Source organism: Chrysochloris asiatica, unplaced genomic scaffold (genome assembly GCF_000296735.1).
Source record: "Chrysochloris asiatica unplaced genomic scaffold, ChrAsi1.0 scaffold00100, whole genome shotgun sequence".
NCBI classification, from domain to species: Eukaryota; Metazoa; Chordata; class Mammalia; order Afrosoricida; family Chrysochloridae; genus Chrysochloris; species Chrysochloris asiatica.
Genome location: NW_006408618.1, coordinates 3,423,212 through 3,450,157, shown reverse-complemented (window position 1 = coordinate 3,450,157; position 26,946 = coordinate 3,423,212). Strand labels below are relative to the sequence as shown.

Below are 26,946 nucleotides of genomic sequence, written 5' to 3'. Positions count from 1 at the left end.
CCAGTGCTTGGTCCTTCCTGATGAAGTTTGCCCATCTTGGCCTCCAAGGAGTACTCTGGCTGCACTTTTTCCAACAAAGATCTGTTGATTCTTTTGGCATTCCTATAGCTCAAAATCATCAATCCTACCTATCTTCCTTATTCACTGTCCAGCTTTTGCATGCATATGAAGTTACTGAAAATACCAAGGCTTTGGGGTCAGGTGCACCAGAAAAAAAGCCTCAGGAAAAGCAGTGATGCCTTCGCAGAGGGAGTAGGGCAGCAGAAAAATTAGTCTAGCAAATGAAGGACTCTGGCATTAAGATTTGTGAAACTGGAGGCTTCTGGAGCAGAGGTGACAAGATCTGACATGATTTTTAAAGGAGGATTGACCACAAGAGGCAAGGATGATCACGAAGAAGCTATTGCTATAATTACAGCAGGTGGTAGTGAAAGTGAAAAGGTGCTGGATGTTATTTTGAAGGTAGAGCTGACACTACAGCTTTATTCTGCAACAAGCTTTCCAGCTTCATACTGATACTTAACACTCACAGTGACCATTTCATAGAACCAACAAAACACGGCCTGGTCCTTCATCTTCACAATTGCAATGTGTGAGCCCATTGTTACAATCAAACGAATTCAGTTTCTAAGGTAAATTTACCTGTACAATGAATACAGTTCTTTTGGACATTAGTGGTTTTGTAATGGAATCCTGGTATGGTGCTGTGGGTTAATGCGCCAGACTGCAAAGAACTGCAAGGTCTGCATTCCAAGTTAACCAGCTGTACCTATACAGGGTCACTGTGGGTCAGAATCGAGAGAACTCTTGACAATCTGTACTTAATAACGACTGGATTGTTAGGTGCCATTGAGTCAGTACAGACCCATAGCGACTTTTTATGCACAGCAGAATGAAACGCCCAATCCTGGGCCAGCCTCACTTGAGTCCATCAATGCTGCCACTTGGCCAGTCCCATCTTGTTTGGGGTTTACTGGTTCTTCTGGCAGACCATGGCACTTTTAGTATTCTCCAACACCATAACTCAAAAGCATTTTCTACGGTCGTCCTTATTCACTGTCCAGCTTTCACATGCATATGAGGTTATTAAAAATACTATGGCTTGGGTCAGGCGCATCTTATTCCTCAAGCTGATATCTTTGGTCTAAAACACTTTAAAAAGGTCACTCTGTCAGTTTGCCTCACTGGTGGCTTGTGAGTTGAAAGCTATGCCACTGGTATTTTAAATACCAGCAGGGTCACTCATGGTGGACAGGTTTCAGATGAGCTTCCAGACTAGGAAGAAAGTGATGAACTACTGCCGAATATTTAGTCGTCACTGAAAACTTTAATGAATAGCAGAGAAATGATTGGATGGGACTACACAAATAGGTGCTTACCCACCCACTAGGGATCGGACAACTTGATAGCAAGGTGCAAGGAACCTCTGTGGGGCTATCATGATGCAAGTAAGGTGTATAGAACATAATGAGTAGATTGGCCTGTTTTCCACACTCTGGACAAGGTTGGTTTGAACCACCAAGTTGGTGGTTCAAATCTATCAACTGCTCGGAAACCCTATGCACACGGTGACAGAGCAGACATGACTGCGCCTAACAAAGGCTTAAAACAGCCAATTCCAGAGTAGTGGGGGGACCTCACTTATCAACAAAATATGGGAACGGAGTGTGTCCTTTGGACCCAGGGTCCCTGTGTTGAGAAACCCCTCAGGAGACAGTGCTGTAACAATGAAAATGACAAGATGGTGACAAGCAGCAAGATACAGAGATGGGCTTGAAACAGCACAGTGGGCTTCCTGGCCCATGGAGCACGGTAGTTGAGCCACAGTTAGGCTGAAGTTAACTGGCAAAGCTGGGTAACCCTGGGCACTTATTGATGGAGCTAACGTGCTCTTTAAAAAGCTGGACAGAAAATTCAAGTAATACAATGAACTCAATGTGCAAAGACCTGGAGTTAACAAAACCAAAAGAGAAGGAAAAACACGCTCGGCATTTCTCAAGGTGAAAGAACTGAAGAAAAAATTTAAATCTCAGCTTGCAACATGGAAGGATCCTGGCGAGGTGTAGGAAAAGCACTGCATTGAGAACCACAAAGCCAGAAGTTCAAAACCACCAGCTGCTCCTTGGAAATCTACAGGTTTGCTGTGAGTTGGGACCTTGGCCATTTTAATATGAATATTTAAAGGTTAAAGTAGTATCTTTACCTTCTTCCTGAAAAGTATAGTGATATTGTGATGTGTCACTGAGTCGATTCCAGCTCATAGCAATTGCTTCATAGGGTTTCCTAAGCTGAAATCTTTATTGTTGTTAAGTACCGTGGAGTTGGTTCCGACTCAGTGACCCTGCACAGGGTTTCCGAGGCTGTAAATCTTTACAGGAGCAGAAAGCCTCATCTTTCTCCACGGAACAGCTGGTAGTTTCGAACTGCCGACCTTGCGGTTAGCAGCCTGGTTCGTAACCACTACGCTATCAGAGCTCCTTTACAGGACCAAACATAATAAAAAATCCACAGATAATGTTTAACGCTCCCCACTCCCCAAAACAAAACACTGTTACTTCTAAAAGCCTACTGTTGACTGGCAGCAAATTAACATGCATTTTGTGTATGTATTAAATACTGCACCCACATAAAAACTGCATTTTCAGTATGAGATAAAGATGGTATTTCACAAAAAGTGCATGGTTTTTTGTGCCTGCTAGCATAGCTGCAGCAACAACTTCACAAATTGCTTTTTTTTTCACAATGGTCCTTACACTACATTCATTTATTTTGAAATGGAGGGCAACCACAGCTGCAGACCTCAAACTACCACATACATTAAGCAATTAAAGTGTTCCTGTAATGTCACTTTTCTTTGCTTCTTGGGAACACTTTCAACAACACTGGTGGCAGTCTGTATGGGTCCCAGGGTGTTAGTCAAGGCTTACAGTATTACACTAAATACAATGAAAAATACATAAAAACTGCAAGAGATCAGTTTTACTGCTATATGCAATTTAATGGAGAGATGAACCACTCACATGAAGATAACTAACCTCTCACAGCATTGAAAAATATTTCTGTACATATTGGATGTGTGCAGTTCAAACCCATGTTCAAGGGTCAACTGTATTAATATTGCCAATATTGGTTTAAGTTTATCTATTAACTTTTATTTCCTAAATACTCCTCCTTTGATGTTCCTTTATGGGTAGGATTGCCAGATAAAATTAAATTTCATATAAACATTTTTTTTTCTTTTTTTTAGTAAAAGTATGATCCATGCAATATTTTTGGCATACTTGTGCTAATAATATTGTGTGTTTAGCTAAAATTCCATCTTAACTACTTGCCTTGTCTTTGTATTTGTTAAATCTGACAACCTTATTCATTGATTATTTCTGAGTTTTAATTTCTGCTATTAGAAGAGCTCTAGTAAAAGAGTTCTTTGGGTTCCTGAGACCAAAATATTTGAGCACTGCTATGGAATTCTGGTGTGGTGCTGTAAGATAAGCACTGGACTGCTAACTGCAAGATCAAGGGTTCAACCTACCAGCCTCCTCGGAAACCCTACGCAGGGTTGCTGAGTTGGAGTCGGCTTGACAGCAATTAACAGCAATTGTACTAAAGAAATGAGATCCTAGAGAACTTAAATAATTGGGCAAATGATACACAACTAGTGCATGGCAGAGCTAGGAAATAAAAAATAATGGAGTCCTGCTAATCACAAGGTCGCGGGTTTGAATCTACCAGCTACTCCTTGGAAACCCTACATAGGGTCACTATGATTCAAAATTGACTGGATGGCACTTAACAACAGTATGCATCTCAAGCAAATTATTTCAAGTCCATTGTATTAAATATGGAAGACTAACTTACATATACAATTTTACATACACACACAGTCCTCTCTAATACCTTATTGTGTCTGGTTTACTCTCATTACATTGTAACTTACTTTCCTTGAAACAAGAAAAATATGTAAGAACTATGACAGACCACTTTTTACTGGAAATTTAATTTAGTGGAGGGATGAACCACTCATGCGGCAATGATTAAAATCATACATGACATTAAGAAAAAATTCTGCATGTAAGTGGACATGCAGTTCAAACCCATGTTGTTTACATGTACATACATATCCCCTTTAATAGTTTTACTTTGTGTCTGGTTTACTCTCATAGGGAAACTTACTTTCCTTGAAGTAAGAAAAATAAAGGCAGCATCCTTCAGATGAATTATGTTTAACAAAGTATCAGCAAGGACTGTAATCAGTGTCACAGTTCAGTTCTTCAGGGAGGGGAATTCTGGGAAAAACAGCAACTGCAAAATCCATTGTTTCATTCAACCAAAATCCAAGAGTATAAAACAATTCCATTTGACTATTCGTATGATGCCTCTCCTTCCTCCTAACAAGGCAAAACTGTTCTCAGGACAAAGCTGTGGTAATGACTAAAAGAATAAGAACTATTGTTGCTGTTGCTGGCAGTTACTTGTTTTTTGAGAACTTGCAACATAGAATAGATTCAAACTCTCCATAAGGGCAGAGTTAATGGAATTAAGATTGGATTTTCGCTTAAATTCAGTTTGTGTATCCTGGAATCCTTGTTTTATTCTTTTAAGCTTTATCATTTAAATTGTTTTTTGTTTTTTTAAATAGACATTCAATTTACACGTTCATTCCAAAGATAGTCTAAAATACTGGAAGTCCCGGGGTTTCAGAATAAGCATATTTTTTCCCCTGAAAGATGTGAAGAGAAGCTGAATTATGCCCAAAGTAAAAAATCTTTTAGATGCAGGACTGTTCCACTCTTGGAATCCAGAGACTTTGGTAAGCAGAGAAATTATTATCTGGTTTTGGGTGTCTTCTGTAATTCTTGGAACCAGAGAGACAACACTGCAGTCAAAATTAGGCTGTAAACATCAGTGATGGTGAATTAATTTTATTTCTAAATTAGGTAATGGAGTAAATGGATGAAAAATAGTATTTTCCTACTAGAAATTTTCTCTAGAAATACTCTTTAATTCTCTCACCGTGAGGACCCTGACAACAAATATTTTGTGGCTCTAGGACATACCCACAAAACAAACTTTAGGGGAAAGCTCCACCTAATGGCAAATCAGCTTTCTGCAGTAGAAAGGACATTTGTATTCTTTGTTGTTGTTAAATGCCATCCCGTCCATGTCTGTTCGGACTCATAGAGACCCTGTATAGGGTTTCGGAGGAGCAGCTGGTGAATTTGAACTGCTAACCTTTCGGTTCAAACCAGCCTTGAGGTTACTATTAGATCTAGCTATGAAGCTATTTTCACTGAGAAAAAGAAACAGTATAAAACTGATTCTTAGTGTTTATCAGTCTAAAGAACGCTAAGGCAAAAGTGAAGATCAAGTAGAAAATAACAATTATAAATTAATTAATCAAGATCCTATCCCCATTTAATAATAGTTACTTTAAGTTTTTATGTGTTTAAACAATTTATTAGCAAATCATAATGAACTTAAGTGTTCATATTTGAGGTTGATTTAGGGTCAGTGTTTTCAACCATAATTGAGGGGAAAATATTACTCAGGGATTAATAATTATCTTTAAAAATAAAAATATAAATAATTGCTGATTCAGAAATTTACTAATTCTTTTTCTTTTACTACATGCACACATATATATCAGTCTTGTTTGATCTTTAAATACATACAGACATACCCATATCTGCTTACTAATAGCCACTATCACTTACTATATCTGTGTAATACTGTACAGTTTTCAGAGCATTTTCATTCATATTCTTTCTCACATCCATTATCTCCTCTGATTCTCATAATAATGTCCCTGAAGGTCACTCTGAGTCAGAACTGAGTCGATGGCACTAACAACAGCCAGATAGCCAAGGCAAATACTGTTCATATTTTACATAAACAGGAAGGGAGGCTCAGAGAGGTTTACAGAACTTGCTCAAGTCGGAAACCCTGTACAGGGTCACTATGGGTCGAAACCGACTCGACGGCACTTAACAACAACAACAACAATCATGATGGTTATCACTATCTTAGGTTGCTAGTTGAAGTTTATGATACTCTTGACAAAGCTGGTTAAAACTGACCAATCTAAAGGGCAAGTATTTTATACCACATTTCACATCTGATTTGATTACTTCCATTCTAAGTGACCAATCTAACAATCTGGGTATGAACAATATGATTAGAAACACACTAAGCCATTATATTACTTCAACAAAGACCACCTTTCACATCTCTTCTAATAAAAAGAAACTTTAAAAAAAAGTCCAAAAACCAAAAACAACCCCCACAAAACTCTAATAATGTGTGCTAGCAGGTCAAAATTAGAAATCTTTTGTTTCTTCACTGTGGTAAAGAATGTTGTTTGGAAACCTTTCATCTAAAGACCTGATTGTCAGATCTGAGGTAGAACTCCAGATCCAATTTTAGCCCTGGGAAAGCAAAGAGGACAAAACTCAAAAGCTTAATTTTCTGGATCAGGTGGGTGATTCAATGAGCTCTTTTCTGCCTCTGAGTCTGTTGGCCTAGAGACCTGGATATGATAGGGTCTCAGTTCTTCCGGAGGGATATAATCTGGAGCATTGCTCATGAGGTCGTGTCCCCGGAAGGATTTTGGGAAGGCTATGACATCTCTGATGCTTGCAGCTCCAGTGACAAGGCATAGCAGTCTGTCTAACCCTGTGAGTAAAGCAAAAAGTAAACAAATGCGATATCAGCCTAAGTTGGGAACTGCTTCCACTTTTCTTTAAAAGTATAGAGAAATCTTAAGTAAGAAAAGTTTTATTAAACAAAGTTCCCTACCTCGTGGGGGAACTTTTGTTTATTTGAGAGACTCTCCTATTACCATTCTGGAAAAGTACTCCATTTGTTCTACTAGGATTGATAGTTGCAGCAATTAAGGAGTCTTTATTAAGGGCTTAACAAAAAGCAGAAGGCAACCACTGTTATTGAGGGGTCTGTAATCTAACTAGGCTTCCAGGGATTGTTGAAACTCTTCTCTGCTGACAAGACAAGTGAGGTAGGCAAGGATGGAAATCACAATACTGGCATATTCCTATTCCCTCACAGGTCATGCTTCTCAAACCCCCATCAATGTGTCTGTGAACATCAGTAGGGAAGGAGCGACCTAAGAGACTGGAGACACTTTAGTTCTGTCAAAAAAACCAAATCTTTCAAGTGTAAATCATAAGTGGTTTTATAACTGGTAAAATTTTAATTCTTGGACCTAAACTGAGAGTTCAAACTTGAGACACAGTTCGTAAACAAACGGGTTGCTTACCTAAAGCGATTCCTCCATGAGGGGGTGCTCCATAATCTAAAGCTTGGAGCAGATGGGAGAGCAATTTCACATCTTCCTGAAATTCCAAAAGATAACACAGTCTAGATACAGAGTGAGGGTTACTCAGTATCACACACTAAGTTTAGGTGCTAAAGGGAATACAAAGTTCAATGAAAACCAAAAAGTACCATAAGAAGTTTATAATTTAACTAGAGAATAAGTAAAGTACACAAATGATTATAATACACAGAAAAATGCCTTGTTAAGTGCTGTTGAATTGGTTCTGACTCATAGAGATCCTGTATATGGTTTCCGAGGAGTTGCTGGTGAGTTTGAACCACTGACCCTGAGGTTCAAACTGAACTTGCGGTCAGTGCATTATCCTGTAGTGCCACACCAGGACTCCAGAAAAATGCCTGGTGTTTTGTAAGTGATGGCTGAGATCGTACTGATAGCTGAACAGAGTAAGATCAATCAGGGATGTAGAGACACAGGCTCGGAAAGGTAGGAAGAAAAGCAGAAAACTGTCCTATCACAAAAGCCAAGGGGTGAGAACATGAAGTTAGAGGGCAACAATGTCCGATGTTGATGCAAGGTAGGAAAGCTTGAAGACCAGGAACCAGGCCATTGGATTTGATGACCCTGAGTAACTTTGGTTGAGTAGTGTATGCAGAATGTAAAGTGTGTCTGGAAATGGTTCACTACTCACCCTGAGGGTCAGAAACAAGAGGGAGCTGTTCACAAACAAATACCAGGGCCTCATGCTAGAATTTTTATTTAATTGACCTGGGTGAATCCTAGGTAGCCCAGACCAGTTAAATTTGTTTGACACAACCCAGGTGATTTTCCCCTTATGTGTAGCCAGGGCTGAGAGAACTGATGGTGTGCAGGGAAAAAGCAGCAGCAGTGTGTTCTCACTGACTTTTGAGAAGTAGTCATTAAAAGGAATGAAAAGAGGGTTTGACTGCAAGGTGGGTGGTTCAAACTCACTAGCTGCTCCTTGGAAACCCTGTGCAGGTTTGCAATGAGTCAGAACCGATGGCACTTAACAATAATAACAACCTAACAATAATAACAATCCTACTTCATATCTGTTAGTAACCTGACAAAATGATGTTTTAGGAGCAGGCTCTCTTTAACCTGTTCCTTCCTGAAGCCTATCCTAACCTACTATGATTTCACCAAAAACGAAGCTTTTGCGCCTGCATTTGTACAGACTCTTTTTCTTTTTAAAATCTTAATTATCCCAATCTCTATCATTAAAATTTACTTCCTACTTCCCAAAAGATAAAGCATTATCTACTAAGTGATAGCTTCTCTCAGGCATTATCAACATTTTCAGTCATTCCAGCAGTGTAGTTAGGAGCCTGGGTTCAAAAGCCACACTGGCTGAATTAGAATTCTGGCTTTGTTTCCTTTGGTACTATGTGACTTTGGGCAAGTTAATTCATATGCTTCAGTTTTTCATTTTTAAAATGGGCATAATAAAAGTATCTGTCTCATCAAGTGGAGTCTTGGTGTGGTGCTGTAGATGAGCACTAGACTACAAGGTTGGTTTGAATTGAAAGGTCAGTGGTTCAGACTCACCAGCTGCTCCTCGGAAACTCTATGCAGGGTTGCTATGAGTTAGAACCGGCTCAATGGCACTTAAGAACAACAACAACTCATAAAATAATTGTGAGGATAAAATGAGTTAATGTATGAGCACTCAACAAACATTGGCCATTATTTTTATTTACCTTACAAAATTTTACACTAAAGGTGGAAAGATAATCCAGTGATATTCTATATCTAGCGAATCATCCATTCATACCAAATGTTTAACACAACCAACAAATATTCAGCCTGAAAACTAAGGCCAGGTTAGAAGATGATGTTACCTTTAGTAATGTTGCCAGGATGTAACGCTGTAGTTCTGCATCATGAATACGGATGGAGCCGCCTCCGATCTCACTGCCATTTAAAACCAAGTCATAGTGCTGGCTACGGACCTAGAAGAGTCATACAGCCTTTATGTTGGAAAAAATTCCTGGTTTATCTGTTCTGTACATAGGTTGAAGATACTGTTGTTACTTAGAGACAATGTATTAAGTCCTGGTTCAAACCCAACAATTTCTTCTAGGGCATGCAGTACTGGGTCAGGCTACAAAAGCAGAAGTACTCTGCCTTTATTTACACATTGCCTTTGTACTTGGAAGTATAGACAAGGTACCTTTTCAGGTTCAGTGTACAGGAGGTGGATGTCACTGGGGTGGGGAGCAGTAAAAGGGTGGTGGGCTGACTCCAGCTCGCCAGGATTGTCTTCCTTAGGAAGGAAGAGTGGGAAATCCACCACCCAAAGAAAAGAGAACAGAGCTGAGTCACGGAGCACCATTCCTCTAGCTTCTAGAAGGTCAGCACATTCCAGTCGTAATTTTCCCAGTAAAGAGCACTGCAAACAGAAGATACAAACGTTGAATAAACTACTTTGACAGAGTAGGTGCCTATGGTACAGTAGATTACTTAATTTGGCCCTTCTAGCATATGAGGACTGTTTACCACAAAGTTAGCACTTCAAACCTGCCAGTCGCTCCTCAGGAGACAGATGTGTCAGTCTGCTTTGGTAAAGATTTATAGCCTTGGGAACCCTGTGGGGCAGTTCTATTCTGCCCCAGAAGGTCACTATGAGTCAGAATCAACTCAGTGACAATAGGGTTAGCTTTTGGGGTTTAGCCATGCAACTCTCACACTGTAACATGGCAAGACTAGGCAAATAAGGTGTTTGTGGCCCACCAAGGACTTAGACAGCTTGCTAATAATGCAAATAAGTGCCTGGAACCTCTGTGGGAATGGGACCATGTAAATAAGGTATGTTGTTGTTGTTGTTAGGTGCCATGGAGTCGGTACTGACCCATAGAGACCTTATGCACAGCAGAATGAAACACTGCCCGATCCTGGGCCAACCTCACTACTGTTGCCACGCTTGAGTCCATCGATGCTGCCACTTGGCCAATATGAAGCCCTAATAAGGTTTTGCTTATTAGATCAGCTTTGCTATCCCAAAGTAATTAAAAAGAGCCAATTCCAGAGCAGAAGGGAACCTTACTATCATCAAGAAAGAAGAGGTGGAAATGGAATGTGTCTTTTGATCTGAGGTCCCTGCGCTGAGAACTTCCTAGCCTCAAGAGAAAGTAGGCGATGACACTAGAAACAGCCTGTGATACTGAGCCACAGTGGCAGCAGACCCAGAGATGGGCTTGCGGTGGAGCAATGTGATTCCTGTCTAATGGAGCAGGGAGGCTGCAGTGAGTATGCTGACCCATAAAGCACAAGACCTCAGAGCCTTTGGGTAGGAGGCTCCCTGGCAGAGGGGGTTGCCTCTGACCATATATGGACAGATCTAGGTTTGCTAGCACTCAGAGTAAGAGCTGAGCATCTTCAGGCAGGAAGCTTCCTGGAAAAGTGGTAAGCCTCTAGGCACTTACTGGCCAAGCTAAGCAGCTTTATAATACTTGTTCGAGAAGGGCAGAGGCCAAGCCTAAGTAGAGATGAGGACTAAGAGGGAGGGCTTTTCTGAGCAGGCAGAGAGGAGACCTGCATAGTCAAAAGGAGCTGAGACAACTGTCCTGCACTGAAGAAAAGAGATTTGCTTACACGCTTCCTGATCCTGACCCCAAGTTTGTAACCTGCTACTTACCTACTAAACTTCACTACTGCGAGTACGATCTGTGAGTTCTATGTGGCCACTAGAGTCAATTACTGACCCCTGCAGAGAGGCAGAGAGTGCCACTTGTGGGAAGGATGCTTGGTGACAGAATTGGTTAAAAGGTTGAAGAAAGAAGGTATGTTTGACTGCTATGTTATAAGCACCAGCAATAAGGGAAGGCATGTTTTCCCAAGTTGGCTCTTGGGGAAGGTCCTTGTCTTGGGGAAGGTCTTAGGCTCCAATGTGATCTTCATGTGACTTGACAGCTATATTAGAGATCTAGCACTGCTATAATAGAAATACAAGTGAAGGGCATAAACAAACAGAAATTTATTCTGTCGCAGTGTAGGAAGCTAGAAGTCCAAAATCAGAGCACTGGTTCTAGAGAAAGGTCCTTGTTCCCTTTCGGCATCTGCAGGCCCAGCATTTCTTAGAGGTCTCCCTGTGTCTTCACATCAATGTTTCCCTGAAACTATGAGATTCCCAGTGCAGGCATCCCAGGTCCAAAGGAAGCCAGGTTTATAGAGATTCTGTTGTTGTTGTTAAATGCCATCGAGTCGGTTCTGACTCATAGCAACCCTGTATAGGGTTTCCGAGGAGCAGCGGTTCACAGTTCAGTGGTGATCCACAGCACCACACCAGAAGTTCACAAGGACTCTACTCCTGCTATTCTTTCTTGGTGGAAGTAGATACCTCTGAGTTCTGCTTGCCTGTTTAATCTTTTATATCTCAAAAGAGACTGACTCAAGATACAACCTAATCCTGTCGATTAGTATCACAGAAGTGAGGATTTACAACCCACAGGATAATTACATTGGATCAAGGTTGCTCACATCAGATGACATCATGAGGAAAGTGACATTAGACCTTATCATGGGAGATGGCTATGTTTTAACTACCAAACCATTGAGATCCCAGGCCCAGTCAAGTTGACACAAAACCTAACAATTACAGCATCTTTTCACATCTCTGTTCACTTTTCTGTCCTAATCTGTTTTCATGACTAAAAGATTGTTGTTAAGTGCCGTTAAGTCAGTTTCAACTCATAGTGACACTGTATAGGGTTTCCAAGACTGTAATTCTTTGCAGGAAAAGAAAACCTCATCTTTCTCCCACTGAGTAGCTGGTGGGCTCAAACTGCTGACCTTGAGGTTTGCAGTCCAGCGATTATTCTACGGAGCCACTGCACTTTCCATCTAAAAGGCAGTTGACTTAAAACACACCTTATACTGATATGGTCACTTAACATAACAAAGAAAACCCATTCCCAAATGGGGTTAAGATTTACAACACATTTTTTCAGGGACACAACTGAATTCATAACAGTACATAAGTCCAGGATCTAACTTGCCTGAGAAAGGGTAGAAGTGACAAACATGCCTGAAAACATGTATGTATAGAATGCCACTTTGTGACCCATTTGATAATACATTTAAATATTCACAGAGGGTACCATTTCACTGTGATATTTAAAAATATTAATATATTCCTTATAAATATAGTTTCTAGTCTTCTTTCAAGGAAACTCCAGTAGAAATCAGGGCCATACCTTCCTGAGAAAGGAATATCAGCATTTTGGGTTTATACCAGGGGAAAGTTTAACAGATAAACTAATTTGTAGCAGGATTTTTATGTAAAATGAAAGCTCAAGTTATTTTTTATGAAATGCTATGATAGTAAGAGGAAAAGGGAAAGACAGTTTGCTTTGATGTTGAACTCTCAAAAGCTTCCTGTGGAGGAAACAATGCTAACTAAATATAGTTGTGAAAACAGTATGGAGACAGTGCCTGAACTTCTGTAAGTTCACCAGCGGGGAGGACAATCACCCCAAGTCCTAGTCTTAGGAGTCAGAGGTCAGACATGCCTCCATTCTCCAACTTTTTTTTTTTTTTTTTAATACCAATTCTGACACCAGTTGTTCCTCCTGTAGCACTTTCTTTCTTCTGTTTTTTAAGAGCAAAGTGTTTACTGAGTATCGATATCTAGGAGGGAGAACAGGGGAATAGAAAATATCCCAGCTATGTCTCCCCAGAGAAAAAGGGAGAGGAGTTTTATTGGGATTTTGGGCATGAGGTAGGGGCCTGAGGAAATGTCAGGAACTCTGCTGTTTATTCAAGGTTACAGAGATCATCCTAGTCCTGTTGTCTCCAGGCGGCACCATTACTCTCTCTTGTTGTTGTTGTTGTTGTTATGTACCGTGGAGTCGGTTCCAACTCACAGCAACCCTGTACAGGATTTCCAAGGCTGTAAATCTTTACGGGAGCAGAAAGCCTCATCTTTCTCCCGCGGAACAGCTGGGAGTTTCGAACTGCTGACTGTGAGGTTCGCAGCCCGATTCGTAACCACTACGCTACCAGAGCTCCTTCTAGGCATAGGTTATTAGTGACCATAATAAAAGATGCATGTTTGTTTTCTTCTGTTCCTGCCATAGTTCTTATAATAGGGATTGTTGTTGTTGTTAAGTGCCCTCGAGTCAGTTCTGACTCATAACAATTAAAGAAGTGGTCAGTTTGATGAAAGAAAAAGGGAGTCATTTTGGATTGCAATATTTAACTATAGCAGACAGAGAGGTATCATAACTATAATTATTATATTCAGATGGCGGGATGCCATAGCACTTTCTACTTTTCTGCTGGGTTCATGGTTTCATTGCAATAGGCTCATGGCTTTCTTCATTTCTGCTGGGTTCATGGCTTCATTGCCACACAGAACTCACAAGCAATACTAATAATTATTGGGCTTCTTAGAAAAACTGTTGTTGAGTGTGGTCGAGTTGGTTTGACCCATAGTGACCCTATATAGGGTTTCCAAGGAACAGCTGGTGAGCTTGAACTGCCCACTTTGTGATTCAAACCGACTTTGCAGTCCAGCCCATTAACCCATAGTGCCACACTAGGACTCCTCATTTATCCAGTGCTTAGTAAGCAGGACCCCTATTAGGGAAGTTAATAGGCTACAATTCAGGATCAGAAATGTTCAGGATACAATTCTTTGGTCAGGACAGATTTATCTCAGCCATGCCTGTGGGTACATCTATCTCTGGTCTTCAGCCTTCTCAGCCACACAATCCCTGTCCTCTGCCATCTTGCGCAAGTATTACAAAGCTTTTTAGCTCTGCTGATAAATGCGCAAAAGGCACTCCACCCTGCCACTAAGCCTCCATGGGTTGGCAAACCTTGCTCTACAGACAAACGCCTGGAGGCACCCCACTCCACCAACAAGCTTCCTGTCTAAAGACACTCAGCTTTCTTGTGAAAACACAAGAAAACACACCATTCTGTCTCCTCCTGGTCTCCTAGTTCTGCTTCCTCTCTGTCTTTCCTTCTCATTGTCTCTTGCCTTCTCTGGCATTACAGCTGTTTCTTGGACTGATGAGTTTAGCGCAGAGATCTTGGGTCTCAAGTATGCATTGCACTCCTGGCTCTTCTTTTGTGAAGGTCATGAGATCCCTTTCTGCTTTTGAGATGGCTCATTTTAAACCTAGAAGGATGGCAAAACTGGCCAGTCCCCACATTAGGGTTCATATACCTTAGTTTTGGAATCCTAGTATGGCGCTGCAGGATCAACACTGGACTGCTGGTTCTTAAAACCCACTGACCACTCCTTGGCAACACTATACAGGGTCACTATGAGTCAGGACTGACTCCATAGCACTCAACAGCAACAAAATATTTATATGCATGGTGTTGGGACAGCATTGTAGAATAAGCACTAGATATATAACTATCAGGTTGCTGGTTCAAAACCATCAGCTGTCTCCTGGAAGCCCTATACAGGATTGCTATGAGTTGGAACTGACTCAACAGTCCAACCCTGAGTGTCATGTAAATTATTAGCAAGCTATCCAATACCCTTGGTGAGCTACAAACACTTCATATATGCATAGTCCTACCCAATCATTTAAGGAGCTCTGGTAGCATAATGATTATGAGTTGGGCTGCTAACCTCAAGGTCAACAGTTTGAAACTACCAGCCGTTCCATGGGAGAAAGATGAGGCTTTTTGCTCCCGTAAAGATTTACAGCCTCAGAAACCCTGTGCAGGGTCACAATTCCATGGCACATAACCACAACCACCATCACCCAGTCATTTGCTAAGAGTTACAAAAACTCTGGCCAGAAGTGCCAGGTCCAGGAATTCACTGCACCTCAATAGGGCAACTATGAATGAGAAGAACGATCCTGATAAAATACTTAATTAGATAATATTACTATGAAAAAAACCATCTTATGCGTAAGAGCAAGAATGAACTTATATCATGTAGCATATTTCTAAAATTCATGATAATTTCATAATGATCCCTAAAGCTAACTTCAGTCTTCCACATATTCCTAAAGAATTGTGATTTGGTCATGTGTAGTCACACTCATCTGCCAGCTGCTGCTTAAGGGGAAAGGTGGTCCGGGGTACTGGCTAGTCCAGCATCTCTCCTGCAGTCGGATCTTTCTTCATTTTCAGAAATAAGAATACATTATATACAAAAGTCTAGGACTACCAAATTTGAAGACATTTTTTTCATGATCATATTTAAGGAGCTTTCTAACCATAGTCAAACTTAATCTGTGTGAGTAATGCCAATGGAAGCTGGCAGCAGCTGAAAACATTATAAAATACTAAAAGATATTTATTTATAAAAACTCATGCAGAGGAACTCCATTTTCAAATATGCATTATATACATAGGAAGAGAGGCATTATTCAGAATCAGCAGCACAGATGCTTGGGAGTATTTATCCTTACTGTTTTGTTATGCTCTCCGGCAGTTAGTAGGACCATATCTTCTTCTTGGATCTCCAGTAGTCTAAGTAGTTCCAACTTTTGCTCCTCCATTATGGATTTAGCAACGGGAGAATTCCAATTTAAATTAGCGTTCAGGAACACAGGTAAGATTTCCTGTGATAAAGAAACAGATTTATTTACCTTTTTAAAAAGGTGAAGTTGGTTTCATTTTCTCATAACAGTAGTACAAAGATTTCTTGTCCTCAATACAAGAGAATGTACATGAGATTATGTTGCCCCTTCAAAATAACACTAAAGGAATTTGAAAAAGTAATCCCATCAAAGAAAAAAAAGAAGAAAGAAATGGAGGGTGGAGAGGCATATCAGCAGATAAGAAATCTCCACAAGTATTTGGCAGATTGCAAGTAGAGGGAATAGGAATAACTAAAGGAGCAAAGGAGCAAGATGAGGGGTGCTCTGGTCTAGAACTAAGTGGAGGTGGATACAACACAAGAAGAAACTGATTAAGACTCCATGAGTGCCAGAAAGAACAAACAAGATAAGATGGTGGATCGGGTAGAAGAGCAGTGAGGAGCTCTGTCAGCAACAATACAGAATATTGGACCAAGCAGGCTCAGGGGATGGTGCCAGAACTCTGAACTACATATAAAGGAATATTTAGAAGGCTAGAAGACTTACAGCTAGGAAAATTTGTAGTAGAAGCAAGAAATCCATTGCTTTCTAATTTAAGACACTAAGCTGCTCCTGGAGTCAACATCTTGGGCAAGACCAAGCAGGGAAGGATCAGAGCAGCCATGGACACCTGACAGAACTGCGGAGATAAAGGTTTGGACATTCTTTTTTTTTTTTTTTTGTATCTGTTCATTGGTCTCTTGCTGCCTGTGCACCTCCATTCTGGTAACTAGAGGGGGTGACTGAGTGAGTGGACACTCCACCCCACCCCTGGAAGGTTCTACTATGCATGTGCACAGATCTCCTTGAAATTTAAAGAGATAGTTTCCACTTAAAACCAAACGGCAGTGCAAAACAGCCACAGCCGGCCCTGAACTGTTTATCACTAGGAAAAAGGCCTGAATGGGGATTGTGGAGCAGGACAGGCAGACTAAAAAGGAAACAGGCTGAAAATTAAATTCTGAGTTATGTCACAATGACCAACAGTGGCATCTTGAAATTTCTCAGGAGGAGGAGTGAAAAGGGAAGCCCATCTCCTGATCACATCTACCTGGAGGAAATCAGGAAGCATAAAAGATACCAAAATACACACACCCATCTAAATATTAAGGCCAGAGCTAACCCCTGAATATGCCCAAAAAACAGAAAAAGATGACTATTTCAGCACATGTCCAGAAACGAGATAAACTGATTGAAGCAAATGAGCTGGAAGCAGACCTACACTCCATACTGGAAGATGGGCAGGCTTTGGAAATGCCTGAGAAGGAATTCAGAAAAATGATTATAAAATGTATCAGAACACTATACATCACACCTAGTGAAGAATGTGAATGAATCAAAGTTAATGCTATATAGTACATCATTGTTAGGATGTCCCATGTGATGAAACGTGGATCACATGTCCTTCAATTGTGGGACAGATCATTATTTGGTTCTGAAATATTAATTGACTTGTTCTATTCACCAACAGCTCAGTAATTCACCCAAAAGCACAAGTAGTCATCATCTTAAATTTCAGTGATTTTAAAAGAATAAAAATTTAAATATCAGACCTATCAGAATTAAAGGTTTTGTTTTTAAAGTAGCTTTTAAATTCATTTGTGCTTTGTGTTAAAATCCCACAATGGATGATTTTCTCTTTGTAATAAATCTTATTTTGAAAAAATCAGTTCCAATGAAATGGCTTCAGATTTCAGTCCTGAGCTAATAAGCAATAGATCCTCCCAACTGCAGCTGGCCTTTCTCAAACTCTCTGCTGTGATCCTTTAGATTTCAGCAGTCCTCTGAACATCTTCTGTAAGGGTAGCTATTGTACATAATGATTTCTTAGTTTCCTCAGTCTTCTTATAATTTTTTGAGAGATCAAAGACTATGCCTACTTTATTCTGTGTTTACATCTCTAGCTCAACTCTGGTGCTGACTACAATATCAGGTACACAACAGTTTTTCAAGTTTCACGATATTTAATGTATAAATGACTGCTTTTTCTACTTGTGTTTATATTTTATAAATTCTTTGTTCATGTCTTTTGATTGAGGAGCCCTGATGGCTCCATGTTAAGAGTTTAGTTGCTAACTGGAGGACCTGGGTCATTGCTCCTGTAAAGTTTACAGCCTTGGCAACCTTCTGTCCTACAGGGTCACTACAAGTTGGGATAGACTCCACAGCAAATAACAACAACATGGGTATATTTATATTTTGTTAGGTAATTAACTATAGTCTTTGGATATAAAGTATTATCTATGTTTTTGTGTAGTTTTTTTTTCCCAATTCTATATGGAATTCAAGAATACTTGGGTATATTACAACATCTTTATAAGTTTTAATTTTTATATTTTCACAGAAAAAAAATCTAAAATTTTGATACATCTATCTTTTAAGTATTTGAAAAAAAATCTGTTTCTTGTATTTCAGGATGTCTACATTTTCCCAAGAATGGTGACAATTTATTGCAATTGTCAAAGTAATATCTGGAGATCAATTGGACCATTTCTAAGAAGAAGCTCACCATTGCCAGCCCTTGTGAGGGCTATTTTCTTGCTCTTAAGTAATTCTGAATGTCAGGGTCCTTTCTGAATACAACATTATAGAGTTCATTCACATTCATTTTAAAAGAAAATGAAATTTAAAGTTTAAAAAACAAAACACTATACACAATGGAGTTGAGAAAAATAAGGAAGAAGTCAGGAAAGCTCTACAGAAACAATCAAATAAGACAGATACAGCATTGGAAACAATTCACCTACAGAAAGATGTCCAAATGATCAATAATAGAGTATTAGAAATGGACAATACACTGAAAGGGCAAAAGAGTAGAACTGAAGAGACAGAATCCAGAACTAGTGAGCTAGAAGATAAATCTCTCAACACTACTAAGAAGAGCAAGCACAAAAAAGTATAAAAAAACCGAAGAAGACCTAAGATTCATGTTGGACAACATGAAGAGGAATAACTTAAGAATTATCAGCATTCCAGAACAGGAAGAATCACACAAGTCCACAGAGGAGATAGTAGAAGAGCTTCTGGAAAAAAAAAATTCCCTAATATCCTGAAAAGCGAAAAGATAAACATTCAAGAAGCTCAACAAACCCTAGGAAGGATAGACCTAAAAGAAAATCACCGAGACATATAATAATCAAGCTCTTCAAAATCAAAGATAAGGACAGAATCCTGAAAGCAGTTAGGGAAAAAAGAAGTGTAACATACAAAGCAAGCAAATCAGATTAAACTCAGATCTCTCAACAGAAATCATGTAGGCAAGAAAGCAACGAGGAGACATATATAAAACCCTGAGAGAAAAAAACTTCCAACCAAGAATCCTTTACTCAGCAAAGCTGTTAATCAAATACGATGGTGCAATAAAATATTCCAGGATAAACAGAAGCTAAGGGATTTTGCCAAAGCCAACCCTGTTATGACAAACATCCTAAAGGAAGTTCTGTGGACTGAGAACAAACAAGAACAGACAACTAGAGAATGACGTACGTGGCAGCATCACCCTGAACTCAATTGACAAATGGAAGAGTAAAGAACAGAATAAAACTATAAGAACAGAGGATCTGGGAAGTCAGTCTATGATCAAAACAATGACAATATGAAAGAAAGTAAACACAGAGGAACAGAGATCCAGGTGGTGAGAAGGTCAGGTAGATTCCAGGATAAAATAAACTTTCTTAAATATAGGGAAGAGTTAATGGAATATAAGGTAACCATAACAGTGGGTTTGGGGTTTAGTTCGGTAGTTGGGGAGGGCAATACTAGAAGGCGGAGGAGGTGGAGGAATAAGATATATAAGAGAACACTGAGACAGCTTTGCATGACCTAAGTGGGACAGAGGTAAATAGTGATGCATGCTCAACCTTGGAACAACAGGGCTCTGTGATACAGGGATCTAGGCATAATTTAAAGAGGGGAAATAATACTAAAATGCTTGACTGTCATGAATATTGGTTTCCCTTGCCTTCTATTGTAAAATAGACACTTGAGAGGGAGAGAAAGGAATTTTGGGAAACATGATTATAGAAAATTGTAAGCCTATAAACTGATTGGAATACCTAAAAGGGGTTCTAGAACTTGCCCAGTGAAATAGGCCTCTTGCAGAGTATAAGACCTTAGGTGGAATCGTGAGTCCCATCCAGAACCTTACAAGGTGGGATATTACCACTAGCAAGGACAAGCAGACCAGCCTAGAACTGCTAGAGCAATAGAAATACACATCTTCAAAGAAAGATCATCAGGAAAAACCCAAAACAAAAATGTCAGCATGACTGGCTATTACAAGTATGTAAGCTTGCTGGAGATCACATTGGTTTACTGGTGAGTGAAAGAGGGAGAAAGGCAGCAATGAAGAAATGGGCTGAGTTCAACTACAGTCCATTGACTCCCATTGACCTGGAAATGAGAGAGAGAAGAGGAAGGGCTGGTTGGTCCAAAGTGTAGTGAGACCTGGGGACACTTGAGTCCATGGACAAGGTCAAAGCCACAGAGGGCTAGAGCTGAGAGTGAAGCATCCAGCTGATATGAAGTGAGGTGAGATGCACAAGAACACCCAAACTTTCAGACAGTACCCATTTGACCTAGCCTTGATGGCTTGATAATCAGAACTTGATTAGAGGAAGGTTATAAAAAAATTTTTTTTTTAAATTTTTATAAAGGAAACAAGGGTAAATTGCTACAATTTGATGAATCTGACCTATACTCATGGAGGTAGTAACTCTAAATACCAACAGAGAGAGAAGGAGTCTTCACATCAAGTATCAATGCTACCTATCCCCTCTGTACTCAGGATAATTAGGGACGGGCAACTTAGACATTGGCTACCTAAAATGAGGGGGCAATAGAGGCACGAAGTGACTAGCTTATAAGGTTTCAAGAGGGAGTTTAGTTTAAGAGTACTGGGGGAAAGAAAGGGTCCCCACTGAATAGATTTCATCTTGTCTAGATGAGTCTGGTGAAAAGAGATGGGGATAAGATTCGTATGATTTAATAGTGAATAATTGTTATCATGACTAATTACAACTGTCACAACTGTAAAGATAGAAGTTTTGTAACAAAAACAGGGGAGTAGTTAATATTACAGTCCAGAAACAGAGGACCCAAGGATCATCAAGGGAGAAGAACACAAGCAGAATGCGGGACCTTATCCAGAAAAGCAGCGACACAGGAGGCAGAGAAGGGGTCATGGAGAGGAGGAGTTGCTAAGGACTCTAGAGTCATGGGAACAGAGGGACTAAGAGCTGGTGGCCAGGAGGCAGACTTGCAGAATGTGCCCTTTGGAGGTGTAAATTATTATATATGCCTGAGTGCTTTTGTTTTTTAAAAGGTAAAGTGACTAGAGAGAAATACTGTTAACTGATGGTACATGGAGGGGATTATAATCATTGTAATGAAACAAGGTGTATGACTTGTTGAATGTAAAACTGATGATCTGCCCTGTAAACTTTCACTCAATCCACAATAAAAACCTTAAAAAAAAGGAGCCGTGGTTGCCAAGGTAATAGTTAACAGCCTTTGTTGTTATTGTTGTCAGGTGCCATCCAGTCGGAACCGACTCATAGCGACCCCATGCACAGCAAAACAAAACAATGTCTGATCCTGGGCCAACCTCACTACCGCTGCCACACTTGAGTCCATCAATGATGCCACTTGGCCAATCCACCTCGTTAGGGGTCTTCCTCTTTTTCTCTGACCCTCCACCTTACCCAGCATGACATCCTTCTCCAGTGACTGTTGCCTCCGGACAATATGTCCAAAGTGTGAGAGACAAAGCTTAGCCATCTTGGCCTCCAAGGAGCACTCTGGCTGCACTGCTTCCAAAACAGATCTATTGGTTCTTTTGGCAGTCCATGGCACTTTCAGTATTCTCCTCCAACACCATAACTCAAAAGCATCAATGCTTGTTATAAGCCTTTTTGATTTCTTCCTTCTTTTCCTCTATTTTTTCTGTGATTTTTTAGTGGTTACCACACATATTACATCACACAACATACAATTGTGACAATGTTTAGTCTATGAACAGGTATCATAATTTTAACATATTAATATGCTCCTCTTGCCTCCATTTCTGTTGGTGAGTCTCCATTAACATTACTGTACAATTTTATGTAAAAGGTTTGCGCTGTACTGTTTTTTATATACACGATGTTATATTGTTTGCGAACTATACTGCTACATTTGTTCCCTGAAAATATCATGTCCTTATGATTGTTCGTGTTGTTGCATTTTTGGGAGAGTACTTAATTTTTTTCCCAGTGAATACATTTGAGTATTTGTTAAATATTCTTGCCTTTACATTTGAAGAACTCTCTTAAGTAACACTTGCAGAGGTAGTCTGGTAATGGTGAATTCCCAGAGCATGTTTTCATTTGGGAACATCTTGATTTTCTCCTTGTTTCTGAATGACAACTTTGCTGGAAAAAGAATTCTTGGTTGGCAATATTTAATATATTATCTTCTGGCCTCTAGAGTTTCTAGGGAGAAATCCACACTGATTCTAATGAAGGATGTTATATTGTGTTTTTTTCTATTCCTTTTAGAATTCTTTCCTCGTCTTTGGTTTTCAGGAATTTTATTAAGATGTGACATGGAGTTGATCTTTTCAAAACGTCTTCTAATTTGTGCGTTTGGTTTTCCACTAAGGTTTGAGAAATTCTCTCTGATTATCTCTTGGAAAATTCTTTCTATGTATTTATTATTGTCATTGTGCTCTGGAATTCCAATAATTCTAACGTTAGATTTCTTAATTGAATCTCATATTTTCATTTGACTTTGCTTTTCTCTTGTTCTTATTGAGCCTTGATAAATTCGGTTGTCTTCTAACTTACTTGTCTTTCTTCTGTCTGTTAACGCTCTTGTTGAGTGTTTCTCTTGCTTTTTTCTAATTCAGTTGCTTGTTTCTTCTGTTCCAGTAGTGTTTGTTTTTCTTTTTTAATTTCCTTGTTGAGTCTCTCATCTGTTCCCTCCATTTCTTTCCTGATCTCTGTTAGATTGTTTTCTGCATGTTTTTGCTTTTTTAAAGCATACTTAGTACCACTGTTGGAAATTTTTCTGTTTTTCCAGTAACTTGGTGTCCATGGGAGAAACTTTCTTTTCATTTTTTGCTTTCTTTACTTGTGGTTCTCTGTGTTTTACTAGTTTTTTAAAATCATTTTTGTATTTTTTTAAACATAAAAATGTATATAATATAATGTTTTCCAACTTTTGTTGAAAAGTTTTCTGAATATACTCAGTTGAGTTACCTCTGCTGTGTTCTCATGAGTCCTGGTATGCACTGTATGATAATTACTGGACTGCTAACTGCAGGGTCAGCAGTTCAAACCTACCAAGCCTCTGCTCAGAAACTCTATTACAGGGTCGCCATGAGTAGGAACCGACTTGATGGCGCTTAACAACAAAAACATTCTCCAAGGAGTTCTGGTAGCATAGTGGTTATGAATTGGGCTATAAACTTCAAGATCAGCAGTTCAAAACTACCAGCTGTTCTGTGGGAGAAAGATGAAGCTTTCAGCTCCCATAAAGATTTACAGCCTCGGAAACCCTATACAGGATCGCTATGAGTCGGAATTGACTCCACGGTACATAAACAACCAACCAAGGAGCCCTAGTTGTGTAGTAAGTTACAAGTTGGGCTGCTAGTTGCATGGTCAGCAGTTTAAATCCACCAGCCACTCCGTGGGAGAAAGATGAGGTTTTCCATTTGTATAAAGATTTGTTGTTGTTGTTAGGTGCCATCAAGTCGATACCGACTCATAGGACCCTATGTATAACAGAACGAAATACTGCCCAGTTCTGTGCCAACCTCATAATTGTTGCCATGTTTGAGCCCACTGATGCTGCCACTTTGCCAATCCATCTCGCTGGAGGTCTTCCTCTTTTTCTTTGACCCCCTCCACCTTACCAAACATGATATTCTTCTCCAGAGACTGGTCCCTCCTGACAATATGCATGAGAGACAAAGTTTGACCATCTTGGCCTCCAAAAGAGCACTCTGGCTGCACTTCTTCCAAAATAGATCTGTTGGTTCTTTTGGCATCCAATGGCACTTTCAATATTTTCTTTGAACACCATAACTCAAAAGCATCAATTCTTCAACGGTCTTCCTTATTCACTGTTCAGCTTTCACATGCATATGAGGTTATTGAAAATACCATGGCTTGGATCAGGCGCATCTTAGTCCTCAAGCTGACATCTTTGCTCTTCAACACTTTAAAAAGGTCTTACGCAACAGATTTGCCTAATGCAATACGTCATTTGATTTCTTGACTGCTGCTTCCGTGAGTGTTGATAGTTAATCCAAGAAGAATGAAGTCCTTGACAATTTCAATCTTTTCCCCGTTGATAAGAATACTGTTTACTGGTCCAGTGGTGAGGAGTTTTGTTTTCTTTACACTGAAATGCAATCCATAACAAAGGCTGTGCTCTTTGATCTTCATCAGTTAAGTATTTTAAGTCCTCTTTACTTTCAGCAAGCAAGGTTGTATCATTTGCATATCACAGGTTGTTAATCAGTCTTCCTCCAGTCCTGATGCCATGTTTTCCTTCATATAACCCACCTTCTTGAATTATTTGCTCAGCATACAGGTTGAATAAGAATGGTGAGAGAATAGAACATGGGAACACTGAATGGTTTAAAGTTAAGAAAGGTGTGCGACAGGGTTGTATTCTTTCACCATACTTTCACTTGCATCTCTGGGTTAGTTCAAACTACCATCATTGTGGTTATTAGTTAAGTGCTTAACCATTTGCAGCAGCAAGGAACTTTTCATAGGATTTTAAATGACTGATTTTTGAGAAGTAGATTACCAGGGTTTTCTTCCAAGGCACCTCTTGGTAGACTTGAATCCCCAAACTTTCGGTTGGCAGCCAAGTACTTTTATAGCACTCAGGAACTCCTATGCTAAATAGGAATTTAAGATATTACTGTTGTTAAGTGCCATTCAGTAGTTTCTGACCCACACTGACCCTGTATAGGGTTTCTGAGGAGGGGCTGCTGAGCATTAAGCACTGACTTTGCAGTTCAAACAACTTTGCAGTCCAGCACATTAACCCACAGCGCCACACCAGGGCTCCTTAAGATATTAGGAAAAGTTAAAAATAAAAAAGCAATAAAGAACAGAGAGAGCGGAGAAGAAAGAAGAATAAGAATAAAAAATGAAAGTGTAATAGTCCCATCACTGAAAGACTGCCAAAGTTAACATTCAGAAGCATTTTCTGGTACTGTGGTCCCTAGATGTAAATTTCATATTTCATACATTATTAAGATAAAAACAAACTAACAAAAACCCCTGGTAGACATAAGCTTGCCAATTCTGTATGTTATCAAAGAAAGACATAAAGCAAACTCAAAATATCATCTACTATTTCATCATTTCACAAAACAACATTTTCACAGCAAAAATATTTAAAAAGAGAAATAAAGAGTTCTTTAAATTCATTTAATTTTATGGAAAATTTTGATATCTTGACTTTTCTCATCTTGTCTCACACAATTTTGGAAATCACTATCCTAATATTTTTTCTTCGTTTCTTACCAAAAAATCCTTTCATTATTCATCAAACTTGAGACCTGAGGTTTGGGATGTGGTGATGATAATAGTAGTTCATTTATCAGTTACAAATATAGTGCTTTTACACATGTTTATGATCACAGTATATGAAGGGGATTCAAAAAGTTTGTGGAAAAATTTGACTATTAAAAGATAGTCAAATTAAAAGATGTCATTTTTCCATGAATTTTTTGAAGTCCTCATATATGTAATTCTATATACCCTCCTTTTTTTTTTTTTAACTAACAAACATCATTACAATAAATATTTTTCCTATATTACAAACTCAAAGTTTTAAAAAGGAATTTTAATATTAATTCTTGCGATCATGCAATCATTTATTTAATAATTCCCATTTGATTTCATCTGTCCCAGTTATAAATGACACAATAAAGAGTATAGTATCACCTCATATTTAACATCCTCCCTTTAGATCATATTATAGAATATTACTGACTCCAAGAGGATGAATCATTTTAAAGCTACTGATTTCAAAACAATTGAGAAAATGTATACTTCTAGGAACAATGTATGAAAACGTCCATTTATCACTCTCTCCCCTCCTTTCAAGATTTGCCATCCACCAAACCACAAAGCACAAAATGTGTTTGATTAAGGCATATTCAAAGTTCAAAAACGTAGTACAGGAAGAACAATGAATATAACTTTTCCTTTACATCAATTATGTTTCCTTTTAAATGTGGGCACATGGCTCTCTAGTTATATTCTTACAAGGATTGGAATATCTTTGTTTATCAAAGGTTGGATTTTCACATTCTGATTAATGGTGAACTCACGATCTATATTAAGTCTTAGAGGGATATGATTAATTTTAAAAATCAAAGGAAGAAATGTAGAATGAGCTGAAATAACATGACCCTATTCAAGCAATTATTTTAAAAAAACCAAAAAACCCACTCCCATTGAGTTGATTCCAACTCAGGTTGTTGTTGTTAAGTGCTGTTGGGTCGATTCTGACCCACAGCGACCCTGTATAGGGTTTCTAAGTAGCAGCTGGTGAGTTTTAACCACTGACCTTGCAGTTCAAATGACTTATAATCTGACGCATTACCTCACAGCACTACTCCAGGACTCATAGGGACCCTGTATAGGGTGCCTGAGGTTGTAAATGTTTATAGGAGTAGAAAGCCTCAGCTTTCTCTTCTGGAGGGACTGGTGGGTTTGAACTGCTGATCTTGCAGTTAGCAGTTCAACACTTATCCTATAGTACATGCAAGTATTAGTTCAAAATATTAAATCCTCAAAAGAGAAAATAAAAACTGATGATTAACTCCTTACCTGATTAAATTGATCAGTCGCCAATTTTCTTATGGTCTCTACGTCTTTCCTTTTAAAGTATTTCTAGAGAAAGAAAAGCAAAAGTAAAATTATCAGTCCAACACTTTAGCTCTGCTGTTGCTGTTAAGTGCCATGAAATAGGTTCCAACTCTTGTTGTTGTTGTTGTCAGGTGCCATTGAGTCGGAACCGACTCATAGCGACTCCATGCACAGCAGAACGAAACAATGTTCGATC

General features: G+C 39.2%; 1 protein-coding gene across 1 annotated transcript in view; it reads right to left on the bottom strand.

The window, feature by feature from the left end:
- Positions 1-6,203: 6,203 nt before the first annotated feature.
- DARS2 (aspartyl-tRNA synthetase 2, mitochondrial) overlaps positions 6,204-26,946 on the bottom strand; it is a 71,525-nt gene continuing 50,782 nt past the window's right edge. Inside the window, exons 12-17 of the mRNA XM_006867056.1 lie at positions 26,712-26,774; positions 15,697-15,849; positions 9,486-9,704; positions 9,154-9,264; positions 7,274-7,349; positions 6,204-6,672 (exon numbers count right to left, since the gene is read on the bottom strand). Coding sequence (XP_006867118.1) covers positions 6,458-6,672; positions 7,274-7,349; positions 9,154-9,264; positions 9,486-9,704; positions 15,697-15,849; positions 26,712-26,774 — 837 coding nt within the window. The 3' untranslated portion in view covers positions 6,204-6,457. The remainder of the gene's footprint in view (positions 6,673-7,273; positions 7,350-9,153; positions 9,265-9,485; positions 9,705-15,696; positions 15,850-26,711; positions 26,775-26,946) is intronic.